General features: G+C 56.7%; 1 protein-coding gene across 1 annotated transcript; it reads right to left on the reverse strand.

Annotated features, from left to right (window-relative positions):
* Positions 1-98: 98 nt before the first annotated feature.
* On the reverse strand, positions 99-19,285 carry LOC102946254 (hydroperoxide isomerase ALOXE3). Its single transcript, XM_037887574.2, has 14 exons — positions 19,139-19,285; positions 11,820-12,024; positions 10,417-10,501; positions 10,117-10,239; positions 9,526-9,629; positions 8,782-8,954; positions 8,281-8,424; positions 7,432-7,635; positions 7,009-7,095; positions 5,523-5,692; positions 3,348-3,469; positions 2,305-2,405; positions 1,572-1,742; positions 99-362 (listed from the first exon to the last, which is right to left on the reverse strand). Exons 1-14 carry the CDS (start codon positions 19,283-19,285, stop codon positions 183-185), a joined length of 2,016 nt encoding a protein of 671 aa, XP_037743502.1. The 3' UTR covers positions 99-182.
* Positions 19,286-21,240: the final 1,955 nt, after the last annotated feature.

Consider the following 21,240-nt stretch of genomic DNA (forward strand, 5'->3'; position numbering starts at 1 on the left):
TCCCAGAGCTGGGGAGAGAACCCAGGAGTCCTGGCTGCCAGCCCCCCGCGCAGTACCCCACTAGACAGAATCAGCCATTCAGAGTGGAACCAGGCTGTGGTTTATTGCTCCCGGGACAGGATCGCAGGGACAGCGGTGCCAGTGGCCAGACGGGGCCCGTCCCTGGGGCTCTCCGGCCGGGCTCAGATGGACGTGCTGTTCTCGATTTGGTGGGGATCCAGGTAGCAGTAGGGGATGGGCAGGGACTTGTTCCTCTCTTGGATCTCCTGCGAGATCTGGGTCAGGCGCTCCTGGAAGGCTGCGATCAGCTGCTTGGGCTCCTCCGCTGTGAAGTGCTCGTCGGGGTACGTGCCCAGGGATCTCTGCAAGGGAACGGGAGAGCGGTGAGGGACAGCCCGGAAGGGACCCCTCGCCCGGCGCCGAGACGCAGCCACCTCTGGGGCGGGGCGGCCGGTGACCCAGGGACCCCTCGCCCGGTGCTGAGATGCGACCACCTCTGGGGCGGGGCGGCCGGTGACCCTGGGATCCCTCGCCCGGCGCTGAGATGTGGCCACCTCTGGGGAGGGGCGGCCGGTGACACAGGGACCCCTCGCCCGGCGCTGAGATGCGACCACCTCTGGGGCGGGGCGGCCGGTGACACAGGGACCCCTCGCCCGGAGCTGAGATGCGGCCACCTCTGGGGCGGGGCGGCCGGTGACCCAGGGAACCCTCGCCCGGCGCCGAGACGCAGCCACCTCTGGGGCGGGGCGGCCGGTGACCCAGGGACCCCTCGCCCGGCGCTGAGATGCGACCACCTCTGGGGCGGGGCGGCCGGTGACCCTGGGATCCCTCGCCCGGCGCTGAGATGCGACCACCTCTGGGGCGGGGCGGCCGGTGACCCTGGGATCCCTCGCCCGGCGCTGAGATGCGACCACCTCTGGGGCGGGGCGGCCGGTGACCCTGGGATCCCTCGCCCGGCGCTGAGATGTGGCCACCTCTGGGGAGGGGCGGCCGGTGACACAGGGACCCCTCGCCCGGCACTGAGATGCGACCACCTCTGGGGCGGGGCGGCCGGTGACCCAGGGACCCCTCGCCCGGAGCTGAGATGCGGCCACCTCTGGGGCGGGGCGGCCGGTGACCCAGGGACCCCTCGCCCGGCGCTGAGGTGCGGCCACCTCTGGGGCGGGGCGGCCGGTGACACAGGGATCCCTCAGGCCCTGGGCCGAGAGCACAGGGCAGGTGTTTACCAGCTGTGTAGCAACACTGGGAAGAGTTCAGGCCAGGGAGGGAAGGAGAATCCTGCGGCCGGTTGAAACAACAGGGGGGCATTTGTGGGTGTCCCCCAGTGTGCAACTGGGCCAGGACACCCTGGTTCACCCCCCGGCTCATGTGAAATGTCAGCGGGTCCTTTACTGCTACCACAAGGGAGGGGACGGAGAACTCAGCGGAATGGGTCATTCAACAGACACCCACCGCCTAGCGCCCCCTAGTGCCGCCCTGGGGCCAGCCCTGCCTGCCAGGGGAGAGCACCCCCTGCTTAGCCCCCGCCCCATTCCCTGCCCCACAGCGCCCCCTGGCACCCGTGTCCTCACCGAGTCCCCCGGCTCGCAGCAGAGGACCCAGAGGATGTAGATAGCGAGGCTGGTGCTGTTGACCTCCGGGATGGTGTCCAGGTAGCTCTCCAGCGAGGTGGTGCCCTTGGCCTGGGGCGGGGGGTTCCTCATGGTGGCCGGGAAGTTGGGCATCCAAGCGCCGAGGTCATACTGCAGCCCAGAGAGACCCCCGCAGTCAGAGCAGCCGGGGACCCCCCAGCCCAGCCAGGAACCTCCCCAAGCCCAGCCAGGGATCCCCTCCTCACCCCGCCCGGGGGCACCAGCACAGGGAAGGTCTGGCTCAGCCAAGAGACCAGGACACCCGGGGCTTGGTCACAGTCTCACCCATGGACATCGGGTAGGAAAGTCAAGGCGGGGGTCGGGGGTGCTGAGCGTGGTGGTGGTGGGAGGGTCCCGAGGTGTCCGGGGTCTCCCTGGGGTTGGGTGCTGGTTGGGGGATTGGCTGCTAGAGCAGGGTCCTGGGGATTGAGGTGTCAGTGGGGTGCGGTGCAGGGTGGGGATGTGGGTGGTGGGATCCAGAGCCCCATGTGGGGTGCGGGGATGTTGGTGGCTGGACCCCAGAGCCCCGTGTGGGGGGCAGGGTGGAGGTGTCCGTAGCCAGACCCCAGGGCCCCGTGTGGGGGGCAGGGTGGGGGTGTCGGTGGCTGGACCCCAGGGCCCTGTGGGGGGGCAGGAAATGGGGCTCCGAGCGCCCAGGTTGGCCTCTCCCTACCTGCCCGTTATTGAGGGCGGCGTGCCGGGCCGAGCAGCAGTAGATCCACATGGTCAGGTACTTGATGAGCTCAGGGATGCTCTGCAGGGACGAGGGGAAGCCTGCGGGACGGAGAACGGGCATCACTGACCCGGCCCTGCCCTGCTCCGCGGCCTCGGCACTGGGACCCCTAGACCCGGGTTCGATGCCTCCCTCAGCCAGAGCCTGCCCCGGGGAGTCGCTCCCCTGCTCCAGGCCTCAGCTCAGCCACGCGTCAGGTCCCCACCCTGCCCTTTCCCATGGCGGGGCCGTTCCCAGTCACCCCACGGCCCCGTCCCACTGCCATGACCTAGACCACCCTGTCTTATGGGGACAGAGATCTTGCTCCCTGTCCCCTGCAGGGCCACTTGATATGAGCTGGGATCTGGCCCCATTGACTCCAATGGAGAGACGCCCATTGACACCAGCTGGGGTCTGGCCCCATTGACTGCAATGGAGAGACGCCCATTGACACCAGCCGGGATCTGGCCCCATTGACTCCAATGGAGAGACGCCCATTGTCACCAGCCGGGTTCCGGCCCCATTGACTGCAATGGAGAGACGCCCATTGTCACCAGCCGGGATCTGGCCCCATTGACTGCAATGGAGAGACGCCCATTGACACCGGCCGGGATCTGGCCCCATTGACACCAGCCGGGTTCCGGCCCCATTGACTCCAATGGAGAGACGCCCATTGACACCAGCTGGGGTCTGGCCCCATTGACTGCAATGGAGAGACGCCCACTGACACCGGCCGGGATCTGGCCCCATTGACTGCAATGGAGAGACGCCCATTGACACCGGCCGGGATCTGGCCCCATTGACTGCAATGGAGAGAGGCCCATTGACACCAGCCGGGATCTGGCCCCGTTGACTGCAATGGAGAGACGCCCATTGACACCGGCCGGGATCTGGCTGACAGTCGTTCAGTCTCCTGAGACACGCAGTCCGGAGACGCTCCCCACGACCCCGCATGGAGCCCGGTGACTGGCAACTGCAGACCTCTGGGTTCACATGGCCCCTACCGGATGCCTCGTTCCCCAGGAAACCTTGATTGAAGATCTCGTCTGCCCAGGCCTGCAGCTCGCAGTCGGCGAGGACGTGGGCATCACTGGGGTAATAGTATCTGACGATGCCGGAGACGAAGCTGGAGAGAGCAGAGATGTGTCAGCTTGATGGGTCAATGCAGGCCTCATCGCTCCCCAGTGCGCCAGCCTCACTCAGCCAGCGACTGCAAAGGGCCCAGTGCTACCACGCGTCCTTGCCGGTACCTTCTGTCCCCTCCACTTTCCCCTTTTCTAGGTGTGGGAGCATGGCCTGGTGGCCAAGCCCCTGGCCTCACCTCCAGGTGATCTTGGATCTCATCCACAGTCTACTGCAGAGTTGAACTTTTCATTTCAAATTGGACTTGCTCTTGTGGAAGTTACCACATTAAACAAGAGTTGCCATTGACACAAAACGTCTTGGCTTGACAAAAACAAAGTGTTTCCATTCACCCCCAATGAGACCTTTCCCCGGAATTTGCTTTTGGGAAAAAATTCCCAAACATTTGACTTTTCCTCTCCATTTTTGTGTATTTATAAGTTTTCATTCATTTTCCAAAGCCAACCAATCTACCACACAAAGTAAGTAAAGGGGGTTAGGATAAAGGCAGGGGAGGGAATGTGTTCTATCTTCAGTGTCTATATTGATCATAGACCTCTAAAAAGTCAGCCGAAATTGCTTTGAATTTTTCAGGCATTCCCTTTCTCTGATTGCCAGTGATTGGTTAGCTGCGTGATTAGCCAGATCCCCAAGCCAGGCATCAATATTTGATGGCGGTTGACTTTTCCATTGTGGTAGGGTTAATTTTTTAGTGCCCAAAGCTGCCTGTTGGCACCACGCCGCCTTGTTACCAGGGAACCTCCAGGTATCAGGAATATAATCTGTGACACACCGTACCTCAAAATAGCTGCCTGTAAAATCCATATGAGTCATTCACGTGTGGTTGTGATATTTCATACAAAGCATGCCATGTAAGATATCATATGAAAGGTCACAATCTTCTGAAACCCGTTGTTCTTTCCCAATATTTCTTTACCTGCTTTGAGCAGGGGGTTGGACTAGATGACCTCCTGAGGTCCCTTCCAACCCTGATATTCTATGATTCTATGATTCTATGAATATGTATATCATTAGTGTGTATGAAGTTATGAGATTTTGCTGCGTGGTTGTTACTGAAATATGCTGTAAATTTGCTAGTGACAGTCAAAGAACTTCCCCCCACCCAAGAGGATGTTGAATGATCATTAATAAGCAGGAGAGTTGTAATCAAGGGATTTACAATTCAATGAGGGCTTCCCAAGCACCACACAATGGGGACTGTTCCACTTTCTGACTCAGTTGCACAAGACCCACCAGGGGGATTGCTCAACCCAGTGACTCAGCAAAGCCCTCCAGGACATGTCTGGGCAAGTGTCTTCTAGGCACACGGACTGAGGGTATAAAATAAGGGACAGCAGCATCATTCCTTGGCCTCTCTCCTCCCTCACCTACGCCGAAAGCAATAAGAATGCTGGGAAGACGAAAACTTTGACTGAGGAGACTGGTCCCAGGCTTCAGGGAGAAGCCTGTCTATTAAGAACTGTAACATCCAGTGGGATGAGAAAAATTGCTTGATCTAAATGCTGCCTAGTGTAATAAGGTTTGAGATTTAGACTGTGTGCTTACCTTTTATTTTCTTTGGTAACTATCTCTCACCTCTAAAAATCTATCTTTCTATAGTTAATAAACCTGTTTTATATTTTACCTAAAACAATTTGGTTTGGTTGAAGTGCTCAGGAGATCTCAGCTCAGGTACAAAGACTGGTGCATGTCCTCTTCACATTGAGGGAGGGGCGGAGTAGGTAATAAACTTAAACTGGGCAGGCTTCTGAGCAGGACAAGATGGGACAGATCTGGTGTGCAAGGCTGGGGAGAACTGGCTGATGCTCTTCTCTGTGTGATTCATGAATGGCTCAAGGAGCATTCATGCAATCTAGCTCGGTGTGTGGGGGCCGGTGTGTTTGAAAAAGTTCCTTTTGGGGAATTGCAGGGTTTTCCTAACTCAGAGTTCTTTCCGTGGTAGGAAAGCCGTGTTTCCAAGCAACTCTGGGCCAGTGGGAATTTTCCACCTGCCATCTGCTTCCTCGCTAGCCTCTGCCCCGGCTCCTGTTCCTTACCTCTCAATGGCCGACCAGATCTTCAGCCCATCATCCCTGTAGTAGTAATTGGGGATGCAGTCAACCCCGCGCTCTTGGATGTCATCAGGGAAGCAGAGGGAGGCATAGGTCAGGCAGGACATGCCCTTGGCCATCAGCACCTTCGTCCCCTCGAGCCCCGAGCCCAGGCCCTGGGAAGGCACCAGAGAGAGAGCCTTCAACCTCCGAGCCACCGGGCCGGGGGTCGGGTTAGAATGAAACACCGCCGCGGTCTATTTCAGCACAAAACATCGATGCACAATACGCCCCGTGACAAATGTGCCGATGTTTCGCTCTGTGTTGTACCCCAAAAATGACCGATCACTCCCAACACCCGTGTTTTCACAGAACCATAGACTCGTGGGGCTGGAAGGGATCTTGAGAGGTCACCGAGTCCAGCCCCACCACGCCAAGGCAGGACCAAGTCAACCTAGACCACGCCTGACCGGTGTTTGTCCAACCAGTTCTTAGAAACCTCCAATGACGGAGATTCCACAACCTCCATGCTTGCTCCAGAGTTAAGTATCTTTAGAGAGAGAAAGCTTTTCCTAATATCTAACCTAAATCTCCCGTGTTGCAGATTAAGCCCATTACTTCTTGTCCTGCCTTCAGCAGGACCAGAGAACAATCGATCACCGTCCTCTTTGTAACAAATTTGAAGACGCTCAGGTCCCCCTCTTGGTCTCCTTCTCTCAGGACTCCTTGAGCCCAGTTCTTTTTAACCTGGCCTCATAAATCAGGGTTTCGAAACCTTTTATCTTGTTTGTTCCGCTTTTCCGGACTCTCTCCAATTTGGCCACATCTTTCCTAAGGTGTGACACCCCCACCCCCATTCTCCAGCTGAGGTCTCACCAGGGCCAGACAATAACCTCCCGGGTTTTACACACGACACTCCCGTTAATACAGCCTAGAATGATATTACCCTTTTTCCCAGCCGTAACTGCCAGAACTTTTTGAGCAGTACGAACTCCCCACCGCCTCCCCCGGCTGCCAGTTATGTCCCATTGTGGAGTTGGCATTGGATTTTTCCTTCCTCAGTGGCGCACTTTGCTCTTGTCTTCATTGAATTTCAGCTTGTCGATTTCAGCCCAATTTTCGGGGCTGTCGCAGTTGCTTTGAGTTCTCATCCTGCCCGTTCCAGGTGAGGCTGGTAGCTCGGGCGACAGGCACGTTTTATTCCCAAGTAAGTGGCTCGAGGAGGGGAGTGGGGACTAGTGGTTAGAGCAGGAGGAGCTGGGGGCCAGGACTCCGGGATTCTCTCCCCAGCTCTGGGAGGGGAGTGGGGGCTGGTGGGTTAGAGCAGGGGGGGCTGGGAGCCAGGACTCCTGGGTTCTCTCCCCAGCTCTGGGAGGGGAGTGGGGGCTGGTGGGTTAGAGCAGGGGGGGCTGGGGGCCAGGACTCCTGGGTTCTCTCCCCAGCTCTGGGAGGGGAGTGGGGGCCAATGCCCCTGACCATGGCATCCTCTCACCTTGTCAATGTGCCCTCCGCGTCTGAGTAGCAGGGTCCTGGCCAGGACGTTGACGTGCAGCGTGTAGCGGGTGTGGGGCAGCAGCAGCTAGGGCGGAGAAGAGACAGAGGGGTGGGTGAGAGCAAGCAGGCAGCCAGCCCCCACCCCCACCCCCACCCCCACCCCCACATCTATCCCGGGACGGGCAAGGACCCGGCCCCACCGAGAAGCCACCTGCGGCTCCTTCTCCCCCATCATCCACGAGGTGGGGGAGGTGCTGGCGTGGGGCATGCCCAGCCTGGCACACCGGGCACACGCACCCTGCCGGGCACACGCACGGGCGGCTGGGCACAGCTGGATGCCGGGGGCGGGGCCCGTCCGGCACGCTTCCCCGGCTGGGCTCTTCCCTCCCGCACATCTGGGCACAGCTGGCCCCTCTCTCACCTTGAAGACCGGGTGGCACAGGGGCAGCTGGCGCAGGGTGGCCAGGGCGAAGGCCTCGTCGATCAGGTGGGTGAGCAGCAGGTGGCTGACGGCCTCGTGCACCAGGAATTCGGCGTAGCGCACCCAGGTCTTGGCCAGGGTCCAGTCCCACTCGGAGTCGCTGGGCAGGAAGATGGGGCTGTCGGGGCCCGGGCACTGGCTGAGCTGCGGGGGGGAGAGACACAGGAGGGCGGGGGGGGGCAGGTTGGCACAAACCAGGTGTGTGAATCCTACTGCTTCCCCCGGCGGGCCCAGGGGCTGGGACCTAACTGCCAGGATGCGGGGACATGACGGTGCAGCAAATCCAGTGTTAGGAAGAGGAGACTCACAGAGCTGGGGTGCGCATGGACACACAACTGGGCACACACACAGAGCTGGGGTGTGCATAGACACACAACTGGGCACACACACACACACACAACTGGGCACACACACACACAGCTGGGGTGTGCATAGACACACAACTTGGCACACACACACACACACAACTGGGCACACACAGGCACACAGAAGAGTGTGGGGGGATTAGGGAGCCAGGACTCCTGGGTTCTCTCCCTGGCTCTGGGAGGGGAGTGGGAGCTGGTGGGTTAGAGCAGGTCGGGGCTGGGAGCCAGGACTCCTGGGTTCTCTCTCCGGCTCTGGGAGGGGAGTGGGGGCTGATGGTTAGAACACAGGGGGCTGGGAGCCAGGACTCCTGGGTTCTCTCCCTGGGCCGGTCTCTTAGACACAAGGCCCAGCTCTGGGACTGTGCAGGGGCCGGGGCTGTGGGGGGGTCCCGCCGGGCAGCGTGGGGGGGCCGGGGGCCGTTACCTGGATGGCTATGGGGACGAGCTCCCCGGAGGGCTGTAGGAGCAGCAGGCAGAGGGGCGCGGCGATGTACTGCTGGTAGCCGTTGATTGTGTTGGCCGGGATGCCCTCCAGGATTTGATAGTCCGCGAGGAAGATGTTCCCCTTCTGCAAGGCACAGGGGGAGCAGAGTGGAGCGCGGGGGCTGGGGGAAAGCTGGGGTCTTCCCCGCAGCAGAGCCATCTCCCAGCGCTGCGAGCTTCCCCGCAGCAGAGCCCTCTCCCAGCGCTGCGAGCTTCCCCGCAGCAGTGCCCTCTCCCAGCGCTGCGAGCTTCCCCGCAGCAGTGCCCTGGGACTAGCCCCTGGAGCTGAGTGGCCAGTGCGAGTGCGGCCCCGGCTCTGGAGTTGGGCTGGCTGGACACCTCTGACCCGTGGCTGCTCATGCCCAGAGCGACGCTGGAGAGGGAGCCGAGAGCCCAGACCGCGGCCGAGTCCCCCCAGGGGTGTCCCCGGCGCCCCACTTACCTCCAGCTCGTCCTGCAGGCTGGTGCTCTCCCCCAGGGAGGGGGCCACCATGGCCGGCGTGATGGGGAAGTTGCAGGGCAGCTCCGTGCATTTCCGGATCAGCACCGGGTGGACCCCGTTCAGGAACTGGTACCCGAAGAACGTGTCCTCTCTCCAGTGCGCCCGCACGTACTCTGGGGGGACACGGGCAGGGCAGCCGCGGGGTTAACGCGCTGGGCCGGGACTCAGGGGAGACGGGTCCAGCATGAGGGGGGTCTGATCTCAGGGGGGGTCTGGGCAGCACCAGGCACAAGGGGGTCCCTGATTGCTGTCAGGGGAGGGGGGTCTGGGCAGTGTCTGGCACATGGGGATCCCCAGTCGGGGGGGGGTCTGGTTAGTGCCTGGCACATGGGGGTCCCTGATCGTGGTCGGGGGGGTCTGGGCAATACCTGGCACAAGGGGGTCCCTGGTCGTGGTCGGGGGGGGGTCTGTGCAGTGCCTGGCACACAGGGGTCCCTGATTGCAGTCGGAGGGGTCTGGCACAAGGGGGTCCCGGATCGCGGTCGGGGGGGGTCTGGGCAGCACCTGGCACTAGGGGGTCCCTGATCACAGTTGGGGGGGGGCGGCTGGGCAGTGCCTGGCACAAGCATTACTGGGGTCTCTAGCAGCTTGCATCACACCCATCCCAATCATCCTGCTCTGTGCGTGGGGGCTCCCGACGGCCCAGGCAAGTGGGCTCGGGGTGCGGGTGGGGGGGTCACCCACCTGTGATCGGGGTCTTCTTGAAGCAGAAAACCTTGTTGATGTCGTCCAGCTTCGCCCAGGAGTTGGTGCAGCTCAGGAAACCCTTCAGGCGCAGCTCCACCTGCCTGGGGGGCAGAGGGAGTGTGTGGGGGCGGGCCGCGGGTTCAGGCCGCTCCCCGGGAATGGGGCGGAGATGGACGGGGCGGGGGGGCAGGGCGAGCGTGGGGGAGCAGGCTGGAGGTTCTGGCCCGTCCCTGGGAAGGATGCGGAGCTGGACGGGGCAGGACGTTCCTGGCCTGCAGCAGGCAAGTGCGGGGCTGGGTGAAGGTTTAGGGTCAGGCTGCAGTGTATGGGGTGGGGTTAGGGAGCTCGGATTAAGGTTGAGGTTAGTAGATTGGGTCCGGGGTTAGCTTAGTCCCTGGGAAGGGGTCTGGGCTGTGGGGCAGCTGCACTGACGTGGTTCACCGCAAGCAGGAGTTCATAGGGTTAGGATTACTGGACAGGGCTGTGTACAGGATTGCGGTTACCGTACAGGGTTAGGGGTAATTTCTGAGGGCAGGCCTAGGGGCTCGGTGCTGGGAAGGGGTCTGGCCGTGGGGAAGCCGCACTCACGCGTTCCCCCTGCGCAGCAGGAAGTTGGTGCTCTTGGTGAAGGAGTACATGGTGTTGCAATCCAGCTCAATGATGCTCTCCACCGCCAGGCACCGGGGCAGGCCGGGGGCGTACTCCTTCCACCTGGGCAGGGAGAGACCGCCGGGGACGTTAGCCCTGGCCTGCCGCTGCCCCAACTAACCCTCAGCCGCAGTCCCGGGCCTACCTGTCCTGCGGTTCCTACCACCCCTCCATCCCCGGGACCCCGAGCGGGTCTGAGCCCCGGAGAGCTTCCCCAACCCCCACCGGGGTCTCACTCACCCATAGCACTCTCGTCGGTGCTTCAACTCAGCCTGCCGCTGCTCCAGCAGCCACGGGGAATCGGCATCATCGCAAACCGTCTGGCCTGGGCGAGAGGAGAAAAGGTGATAGAGAGAGAGACGGGGTGTTTATGGGATAGATAGATAGATATAGATAGGAGGGGTGTACAGGGATGGATAGACAGAGGCAGGTTGTCATATACATACAGATACGGGTAGCATAAAATCTCTCCTGGGTAGCTGTACTGAATCTTTACCTGTAAGGGGTTAAGAAGCTCAAATAACCTGGTTGGCACCTGACCAAAGGGACCAATAAGGAAAGAAGATGCTTTCAAATCTGGCGGGGAGGTTTTTGTTTGTGCTTTCTTTGTTTGTTCCCCCTCTAGACGGAGAGAGAGACCAGGCAGGTAAAACATCTCCTGAAAACATACCTGAAATGATTCATCTAAGATTTCAAAAATTGTAAGTAAGGGCAAGGAAATGCATTAGATTATCTTTTGTTTTAGCTTGTGAATTTTCCCTGTGCTAAGAGGTAATTTCATTCCTGTTTTGTAACAGCATCAGAGGGGAATCCTCTGTGTTTAAAATCTTTTTATTTACCCTGTAAAGTTACCTTCCATTCTGATTTTGCAGATGTGATTCTCTTACTTTTTTTTTTATAAATAAAATTCTTCTTTTAAGAACCTGATTAATTTTCAGTGTCCTAAAAACCAAGGGGTTTGGTCTGTGCTAAATTGGTTAGAATGTGGGATTTGGGATCCATGTGTGGTACTGCGTTAACGTGGGAACTGCGTTATAGCGGGGGCCGCGTTAAAATGAATTGCAATTTTTAAAGTAATTAAATTTGGGATCCATTGCTGTGACCGGATTATATGCGAATTTGCGCTATATAGACACGCGTTCTAGCTAGTGTCCGGTGTATATAATTCTCAAGCCTCCCCAGGAAAGTGGGTGAAGGGACTTGGGGGAATATTTTGGGGGAATAAGGACTCCAAGTGACCCTTTTCCTGAACTTTTGTCTAAATCACTTGGTGGTGGCAGCAGTACCCATCCAAGGACAAGGAAGGATTTGTGCCTTGGGGAAATTTTTAACCTAAGCTGGTAGAAATAAGCGTAGGGGGTCTTTCATGTGGGTCCCCACATCTGTACCTCAGAGTTCAGAGTGGGGAGGGAACCCTGGCAGGGGTGTACGGGGATGGATAGACAGAGGGGTGTGTATGGGGATGGATAGACAGAGGGGCGTGTATGGAGATGGATAGAGGGGTGTACGGGGATGGATAGACAGAGGGGCGTGTACGGGGATGGATAGACAGAGGGGTCGTGTACGGGGATAGCTAGCTCGCTATGACCCCAAGCGGCACCAGGTCGGCCCCCGTGCCCTGCCCCCCGCCCGCAGCCCCCTACCTTTGCCCTCCCGCAGCTCCAGGGTGCGGTAGCCCTCTATCCACTGGTAGCAGGGGAAGCGGTAGCACTGGCCGTGGGGGGAGACGACCTCCACAAAGCTGCAGTACCAGTTGTCGCTGGGGTAGAAGGAGTAGGGCTCCTTGTGTAGCCGCACCAGGACGATGTCCCCCAGCCAGCGCCGGCTGCACAGCTTGAACTCCTCCACCTGCAGGGGGGCAGGGAGGGGGGACCAGAGCATGAGGATGTAGCTCAGGATTAATCCAGCAACTCAGGGGTTAACTGGCAGCATCTGTCTCCACCCCCCCTACCCAAAATAAAACACTTGTTGGCCTCCTGTGCCCCCATTGTGTGGAAGTCTCCAAGAAAACACAGATCAGCCCGGTCACTGTTGCAACTAGTGTTCTAGTTGGCACCTGCCTTTCATTCGCCCGGAGGCAGAGGCCAAGGCTTACCGGTTTGGCTACAGCTTGAGGTACCTCAGCGGAGCCTAGCCGTGTCTAGGAGACGGGTGCAATCCCTTTCAAGCCTTGGTGAGCCCTCTGTTGGTGCCCCCCCATGTTTCAGAAGCTGCCACAAATGGGTCAGAGCAGCCGGGTGCGTCTAAGCCTGGCCTCAGTTAAAGCAGAGGCCGACGTCCTGCAGCCACGTCCCCAGCAGCGGCCGTTTGGCACTGGCGCCCAGGGGAGCAGATCCACCGCTGGCGGTGAACAGAGCCGGGGTGCTTCACCATGCCGGCAGATCCACGGACTCCAGTGGAGACTACGGGCCCCCCCAGTTCACAGACCCCGATGGCGCTCGGGGCCCGGGCTAGCCCTCTCTGTCACTACCCACGCCCAGAAGGGGCCCCGGCGCCCTACTGGGGCCCCGCCCCCGCTCTGCCTGCACTCCGCCCTGAGGGCCCACCCACCGCTTGTTCCTCTCCACCCTTCCCCCACCCGCTGCTGGCCGCTGCCCCTCCCCCCCCTCGCCCCCTCCCCCCACTTGCTCCTCTCTGCCCCTCCCCCAGCACCCACGGCTCGCTCCTCTCTGCCCCTCCCCCCACTCTCCTCTCTGCCCCTCCCCCAGCACCCACGGCTCGCTCCTCTCTGCCCCTCCCCCCACTCTCCTCTCTGCCCCTCCCCCAGCACCTACGGCTCGCTCCTCTCTGCCCCTCCCCCCACTCTCCTCTCTGCCCCTCCCCCAGCACCCACGGCTCGCTCCTCTCTGCCCCTCCCCCCACTCTCCTCTCTGCCCCTCCCCCAGCACCCACGGCTCGCTCCTCTCTGCCCCTCCCCCAGCACCCACGGCTCGCTCCTCTCTGCCCCTCCCCCAGCACCCACGGCTCGCTCCTCTCTGCCCCTCCCCCCACTCTCCTCTCTGCCCCTCCCCCAGCACCCACGGCTCGCTCCTCTCTGCCCCTCCCCCCACTCTCCTCTCTGCCCCTCCCCCAGCACCCACGGCTCGCTCCTCTCCACTCCTCCCCCCACTTGCCCTCTCTGGCCCTCCCCACCACCTGCTGCTCGCTCCTCTCTGCCCCCTCACTCACTCCTCTTCCCCGCCCACCCCCCTCACTGACTGTTCTCTGCCCTGGGGGGAAGGGCGCGGGGGTGGGGCCACGGTCCAGGCGCCGGGGCCCCCGAAGGGTTAATCCGGCCCTGGGGCCGACGTCGGCAAGAGAGACCCGAAACCGAGCTCCGTGTCGGCTCGAGAGTGCCTCTCTGTCACCGGCTCAAGCTGGGCCGATGAACGGCTTCACCGGCCCTGCCGTGTCTCGCTCCTACCCTGGGCCCAACCCGGCTACCCCAGCGCGGCAAACCACACGGGCCGGCCACGAACGTGGGACCGACGAGGTGGAGACCCGTGCCTAGAAGATAAAATGGCCACGGGATCATCTGGATTGATTTCGCTCGGCCTTGCACCCGGTGTTCAAAGGATTGTCCCGACTCTCGGACAAAAAAAGCCAAGGAAAGTGTGGGCCCCTTACTGAATGAGGGAGGCAACCGAGTGACAGAGGATGTGGAAAAAGCTAATGTACTCAATGCTTTTTTTGCCTCTGTCTTCACGAACAAGGTCAGCTCCCAGACTGCTGCACTGGGCAGCACAGCATGGGGAGAAGGTGACCAGCCCTCTGTGGAGAAAGAAGTGGTTCGGGACTATTTAGAAAAGCTGGAAGAGCACAAGTCCATGGGGCCGGATGCGCTGCATCCAAGAGTGCTAAAGGAATTGGCGGATGTGATTGCAGAGCCATTGGCCATTATCTTTGAAAACTCATGGCGAGCGGGGGAGGTCCCGGATGACTGGAAAAAGGCTAATGTAGTGCCCATCTTTAAAAAAGGGAAGAAGGAGGATCCGGGGAACTACAGGCCAGTCAGCCTCACCTCAGTCCCTGGAAAAATCATGGAGCAGGTCCTCAAGGAATCAATTCTGAAGCATTTAGAGGAGAGGAAAGTGATCAGGAACAGTCAGCATGGATTCACCAAGGGCAACTCATGCCTGACTAATCTAATTGCCTTCTGTGACGAGATAACTGGCTCTGTGGATGAAGGGAAAGCAGTGGACGTGTTGTTCCTTGACTTTAGCAAAGCTTTTGACACGGTCTCCCACAGTATTCTTGCCAGCAAGTTAAAGAAGTTTGGGCTGGATGAATGGACTATAAGGTGGGTAGAAAGCTGGCTAGATTGTCGGGCTCAACGGGTAGTGATCAATGGCTCCATGTCTAGTTGGCAGCCGCTTTCAAGTGGAGTGCCCCAAGGGTCGGTCCTGGGGCCGGTTTTGTTCAATATCTTCATAAATGATCTGGAGGATGGTGTGAATTGCACCCTCAGCAAGTTTGCAGATGACACTTATCTGGGAGGAGAGGTAGATACGCTGGAGGGTAGGGATAGGATACAGAGGGCCCTAGACAAATTGGAGGATTGGGCCAAAAGAAATCTGAGGAGGTTCAACAAGGACAAGTGCAGAGTCCTGCACTTAGGATGGAAGAACCCAATGCACCGCTACAGACTAGGGACCGAATGGCTCGGCAGCAGTTCTGCAGAAAAGGACCTAGGGGTGACAGTGGACGAGAAGCTGCATATGAGTCAACAGTGTGCCCTTGTTGCCAAGAAGGCCACTGGCATTTTGGAATGTATAAGCAGGGACATTGCCAGCAGATTGAGGGACGTGATCATTCCCCTCTATTCGACACTGGTGAGGCCTCATCTGGAGTATGTGTCCAGTTTTGGGCCCCACACTACAAGAAGGATGTGGAAAAATTGGAAAGAGTCCAGCGGAGGGCAACAAAAATGATTAGGGGACTGGAACACATGACTTATGAGGAGAGGCTGAGGGAGCTGGGATTGTTTAGTCTGCGGAAGAGAAGAGTGAGGGGGGATTTGATAGCTGCTTTCAACTACCTGAGAGGTGGTTCCAGAGAGGATGGCTCTAGACTATTCTCAGTGGTAGCTGATGACAGGACAAGGAGTAATGGTCTCACGTTGCAGTGGGGGAGGTTTAGGTTGGATATTAGGAAAAAAATTTTCACTAGGAGGGTGGTGAAACACTGGAATGCGTTACCTAGGGAGGTGGTGGAATCTCCTTCCTTAGAGGCTTTTAAGGCCCGGCTTGACAAAGCCCTGACTGGGATGATTTAGTTGGGATTGGTCCTGCTTTGAGCAGAGGGTTGGACTAGACACCTCCTGAGGTCCCTTCCAACCCTGATATTCTATGATTCTATGTGTGCCAGCAATGCCCCTCTGCCGTGTACATTGGTCAAACCAGACAGTCTCTACGTAAAAGAATAAATGGACAGAAATCAGACGTCAAGAATTATAACATCCAAAAACCAGTCGGAGAACACTTCAATCTCTCTGGTCACTCGATTACAGACCTAAAAGTTGCGGAAGAAAGCAGGTGGCTGGGAACCAGGACTCCTGGGTTCTATCCCCGGCTCTGGGAGGGGAGTGGGGGTCGAAGGGAGCTGGAGCCCGGACTCCTGGGTTCTGTCCGACAGACTCACTGTGTCACATTTGGCAAATTTCCTGCCTCTTACAATGACTCAGTTTCCCTGTCTTTGAAGCAGGTTCTGTAATTTGTACCTGCATCACGCCAGGCGTGTGACCCGCAGTTAATACTTCATTTTTCCTCCCCACCTTATTTCTCTTGTTTATTTGCTCTGTGAGTTTGTCAGTTGAGGGAGTGACTCACACTCTGTGTTGATGCAGTGGGCTCTGGGCAGCGCCCAGCATGACGGGGCCCCAATCTCGGTCAGGGGGGTCTGGGCAGTGCCTGGCAGTGCTCGGCACAATGCGGTCCTGTGGGCAGTCTCTCTTATCCTGCTGGAGACGGGTTGTTTTTCAGAAGTCAGCCTATGAATCCACCAAGAGATATTGGAACTGCTGCAAGGGATCAGACCCATGGGCCCATCTACCCTGGCATCCTGCCTTCTCCTTGCTGCCCTGGATTGGGCCCATCTAACCCAGTATCCTGTCTCCCACAGTGTCCAGTCCCAGCTGCTTGAAAGCAAGAAACCCCATCAAGGAGCAAGCCCGTAAATGCCATTTGTCCCTCAGCCCCGGGCGCTTAGGAACTGGCAGGAGAGCAGGGATCTGAGGGCAAACAACCCTCGCCTGTGTTTATTGCAGCAGGTGGAAAGCTGGATGCTGTTCTGGTTGTTCATAGACATATTTAATCCTGTTGCAAAAGCACCTCTCCACTCAGTAGCCACGAATCCTGGACCAGGGTGGGTGGGGAATGTAAAGTCCTTGCATCCAATTATATTTTGCCGCTTTCGTTGACTGTCCCGTTTTTGTTCTTTTTATCATGATGATGGTTATTCCATTGGGGCAGTAGCGGTCCCGGTCATGGACAGGCAGCCGGTTATGCATGGGGCTGTACCTCTTGAGAGAGCAGCACTGAATTCATCCCCGGTTGAGGGCAGTGGGGGATACTCCGTCACTGGTCATTTGCAACGGAGATTGTCTGGTTCGCTGTAAGTTCCTCCGGCAGATTACACTCCCTGTGAACAAACTGTCTTATTTGCCCAGTTTCAGCTTCCCGATATCGGATTTTCTTAGACCTGTCTCCGCTAGATGGAAGGATCCTCTGTGATCACATTTCTGCTCCCCCACGGAGGTACTTACAGCAAGGGACCAAGTCACCCCTCGCCCTTCTCTTTGTGAAGCTCCTGGCCAAGCTCCTGGCGTCTCTCCCTCGAAGGCAGGTTTTCCAGGTCCTTGATCATTCTTGTGGCTCTTCGCTGACCTCTCTCCAATTTATCCACATCCCTCTTGAACTGAGGGGGGAGACCCCAGAACCGGACTCAGGACCCCAGCAGCGGCTGCCCCAGGGCCAAATCCAGAGGTAAAAAATCCCCCTTCCTTACTCTTGTTTGAGATTCCCTGAGCTGCTTCTTTGCTGGATTGTCAGATTTCTTTGCAAGACAAGAACAGAAGTTTCCCCCCATCAATTTCCTCCGCTTCGCCCATTCTTAAACTCTGTGCATCTATGACAGCCTTTGGTCTGGATCTGACGCCGCCAAGAGGCCGACAATCTGCCTCGTCTCTTGGCAGTTTGGTGCAGTGGTTAATTCCCCCGGACTGTTAATTTCCGCCTTGTTTCTAACTTTTGTTTCGCAGGCTTTAACTTCCAGCTGTTGGGGCCTGTTGTGTCTTTCTCTGCTAAGTCCCCGGGAATGTTCTCCCCGTGCAAGTCCTGGCACCCCAGAGTCAAGTCACCGCTCTATCTCCCATTTGAGAAGTGAAAGAAATCAGGATCTTTCAGTCTCTCACTTTCTTCCCAGCTCTTGGACCATTCCAGTGGCTTTTCTCCACCCCCCTCTCCAATCAATTTGTTTGATTTGATTCCTGGTTTCGTTAGCAGCAGTCACATTTTCAAGCTAGTCTATGCCACTATGAAGACTAGGCACTGGCTCCCCTCCCACACACACAAGCTGAGATTCTCACATGACTCCAGGAGCTTTATATTTTCTGTGCGTTGGAGGTGGGGTTTTTTTTGAGGCATCTGTAATACTTATCTGCTACCCATCACCACCTCACACTCTGTAATTTATTTAGCCTCACCACACCTTCTAAGGCAGGACTACGCTATTATCTTCATTGTACAGATGGGGAAATGGAGGCAGAGAAGGTCTAAGTAACTTGCTCAAGGTCATGCAGTAAGGCTGTGGCAGGACAGCCAACTGCTCTAACCACTTGACCAGGGGTAGTCAATAAGCCAATCACAGGCCAAATTTGGACCACCAGATCATAGAATCATAGAATATCAGGGTTGGAAGGGACCTCAGGAGGTCATCTAGTCCAACCCCCTGCTCAAAGCAGGACCAATCCCCAATTTTTGCCCCAGATCCCTAAATGGCCCCCTCAAGGATTGAACTCACAACCCTGGGTTTAGCAGGCCAATGCTCAAACCACTGAGCTATCCCTCCCCCAAGATGCTTTTGAATGGACCTGAAAATCTTTTTATTTACTTCTTATCATTACTGGGGGTTTTTATTATTAATTTCTCTGGAGGCTGGACCTTAACTAGACCTTGACCAAGAAATTTGGACCTTAAGAAAAAATTGGCTACCCCTGCCTGGAGCCATCCGCCGAGTACAACTGTGTAAATAATGGATTTCTCAGTTTGAGGCATTCTGAGGAACAAAAATCAAACAATGCCATTTTTGTGTGAAAGCAAAAACTGAAATCTTCGGGGAATGAAACAGGAAGGGGAAAAAAATAATTGAAGGGCGAAGGGCCCGAAGCGAAAAGTTTCGTTTTGATTTGGGGCATTTGAAAAAAGTTTATTTCGACTTTCTTAAAAATAAAATTCAAGGAAACATCGTTTTGAAATGAAAACAAAAGCAAAGGTTTGTGGGGGAAGGGTGTTTTTTCGGGCCCCCCTCCTAACCAAAACAATTTGGTAAAACTGACACAAATTAGCAAAAAAAAAAACCATTTCAGGGACACGGAATCTTCATTTTGCATTAAAAAAAAAAGTTTCCATTGAAAATTTTCCCAGCAAAGTTTGGAAGCTTTTCTCCACACTACCGAGGACTAAAAGTGTATTTTGTAAAACTAAAGCTGCAATTCTTCCTAGCATGATCCTTTGATTCCAGGAGCTGGAGCTTTAAGAAAAACGTAAAGTATCTCCAGACCCTTTTACCTTCTCCACGTTCATGTTTTTAGGCTTTTCTATCCACCCACGAGGGCTAGAGACAGAATTTTTTTTTTAACAAAAAAGGGAGCGTCTCCCGTCATGATCCCATGACTCCAGAAGCTGGGGATTGATGATCGAACACCCCGCCGTATCGACGGGGTGGATCTGTCCACACAGCCTGGCCCCATTCTACTAGTACTCACCGCCCCGGGGTTGAAGTCCTTCCCGTAGTTGTCGAGGGGCTTCTTGTCACTCTCCTCGTGGGTCCCCACCAGGGTGATGGAGATGGAGCTGAAAGTCCCGGCTAGCAGGAAGTTCCCGGTGGCGACACGAACTTTATAGACGCCCATCTTAGTTGGGGAGGCACGGAGGAGCGTATCTGGCAGGACTCCTTGTCCTGCTGTCTGTCCGTCCTGGAGATCCGGCGTTGTTGTCTCTGGCTCCTGGCCACGCTGTAGTTTTTATATTCGCTGCTCACCCTCAGTGATGCAGCCGGTGACTTGGCTGTGGGTTCTTTGATGGTTCAGTCACTCCCCAGCCCTGGGGGGAGAACAAGGGCGAGGCAAATGGAGGCTGGCTCAGCTAATTAGTACCTCCAGAAACCTGCATGCTGAGTTCCCCTCCTGCCAGACAGGGCTCTCTCTCCGGGGATGGCATCAGGGTGGGAACAAAAATCTGGGGAAGCCAGGATACCACAGCAAGGGGTGCCTTCAGCACCCATCTCTCCCCAGGGCTTGTCTCTTCCAGGCTCAGTGGTCTCCAGTCCGGACTCCTGTTGCCTTCCCAGAGCCTCCATCGGTATGGGTCAGTTTCAGCCTTTCCCGACCCATTCTTGCCACCCCAGACATGGGTGTCGACTTTCTTCTTTCCGGGTGGGTGCTCCACCCAAAGGCCCTGCCCTTGCTCCGCCTCTTCCTGCTCCCGGCCTGGTCTACACTAAACTACACTGAAGTCCTCTGCTATGATGATCAACACACCTTTCAAGATCCATGGGTCCTACAGATGATTATCACGACACGCGGGCATCAAATGCCCAATAACACCTATGGGGGTGAAACCAGACAATCCGTGGGCTCTCGAACAAACTCACACGGAAAAAAAAGGATAAAAGACAAAACCACCCCGTTACCCGTGGGCGAACACTTCCCACAAAACCATCGCTCCACCTCTGACCTCTCGGTCTTCAAAGGCGCCCAACACCTGCCAAAGACGAGCTGAAATTCATGACTTGGCAGGACGCTAAACATCATGGACTGGATAAAGACACTGGATTTCTGGCTTCTTACAACAATCTGGAGTTTGTCCTGTGACTGCAGAGGTGTTGATGGGCCACTTTGCCTCGAACTGCCCCTTACAATATTTATTATTATTTGGCGTGTGCAAAAAAAGAAAATGCCGGATGTGAAAATAACCTGTGGCTGGAAAATCATCATCTGGAACCTGGCTGGCCGGAAGACCAAGATTCATCCGATGAAGTGGGCTGCAGCTCACGAAAGCTTATGCTCAAATAAATTGGTTAGTCTCTAAGGTGCCACAAGTCCTAGACAAATTGGAGGACTGGGCCAAAAGAAATCTGATGAGGTTCAACAAGGACAAGTGCAGAGTCCTGCATTTAGGACAGAAGAATCCTTTGCACCTCTACAGACTAGGGACCGAATGGCTCGGCAGCAGTTCTGCAGAAAAGGACCTAGGGGTTATGGTGAACGAGAAGCTGGCTATGAGTCAACAGTGTGCCCTTGTTGCCAAGAAGGCCAATGGCATTTTGGGATGTATATGTAGGGGCATTGCCAGCAGATTGAGGGACGTGATCGTTCCCCTCTATTCGACATTGGTGAGGCCTCATCTGGAGTACTGTGTCCAGTTCTGGGCCCCACACTACAAGAAGGATGTGGAAAAATTGGAGAGAGTCCAGCGGAGGGCAACAAAAATGATTAGGCGACTGGAACACATGACTTATGAGGAGAGGCTGAGGGAACTGGGGATGTTTAGTCTGCGGAAGAGAAGAATGAGGGGGGATTTGATAGCTGCTTTCAACTACCTGAAAGGGGGTTCCAAAGAGGATGGCTCTTGTCATAAATATAAAAGGAAGGGTAAACCCCTTTAAAATCCCTCCTGGCCAGAGGAAAAATCCTCTCACCTGTAAAGGGTTAAGGAGCTAAAGGTAACCTCGCTGGCACCTGACCAAAATGACCAATGAGGAGACAAGATACTTTCAAAAGCTGGGAGGAGGGAGAAAAACAAAGGGTCTGGGTCTGTCTGTATGCTGCTTTTGAGGGGGACAGAACAGGAATGGAGTCTGAGAATT

The sequence above is a fragment of the Chelonia mydas genome, chromosome 28 (assembly GCF_015237465.2).
Source record: "Chelonia mydas isolate rCheMyd1 chromosome 28, rCheMyd1.pri.v2, whole genome shotgun sequence".
Lineage (NCBI taxonomy): Eukaryota > Metazoa > Chordata > Testudines > Cheloniidae > Chelonia > Chelonia mydas.

What these genes read in the sequence shown, in the direction of transcription:
- LOC102946254 (XM_037887574.2), bottom strand. Translation starts at nt 19,285, where the DNA reads ATGGGCGTCTATAAAGTTCGTGTCGCCACCGGGAACTTCCTGCTAGCC. An exon ending in AGGACTTCAACCCCGGGGCG is followed by an intron (nt 12,025 to 19,138) that starts GTGAGTACTAGT and finishes GCCCCCCTGCAG; the next exon opens with GTGGAGGAGTTCAAGCTGTG. An exon ending in CTGCTGCGCAGGGGGAACGC is followed by an intron (nt 9,630 to 10,116) that starts GTGAGTGCGGCT and finishes TCTGCCCCCCAG; the next exon opens with GCAGGTGGAGCTGCGCCTGA.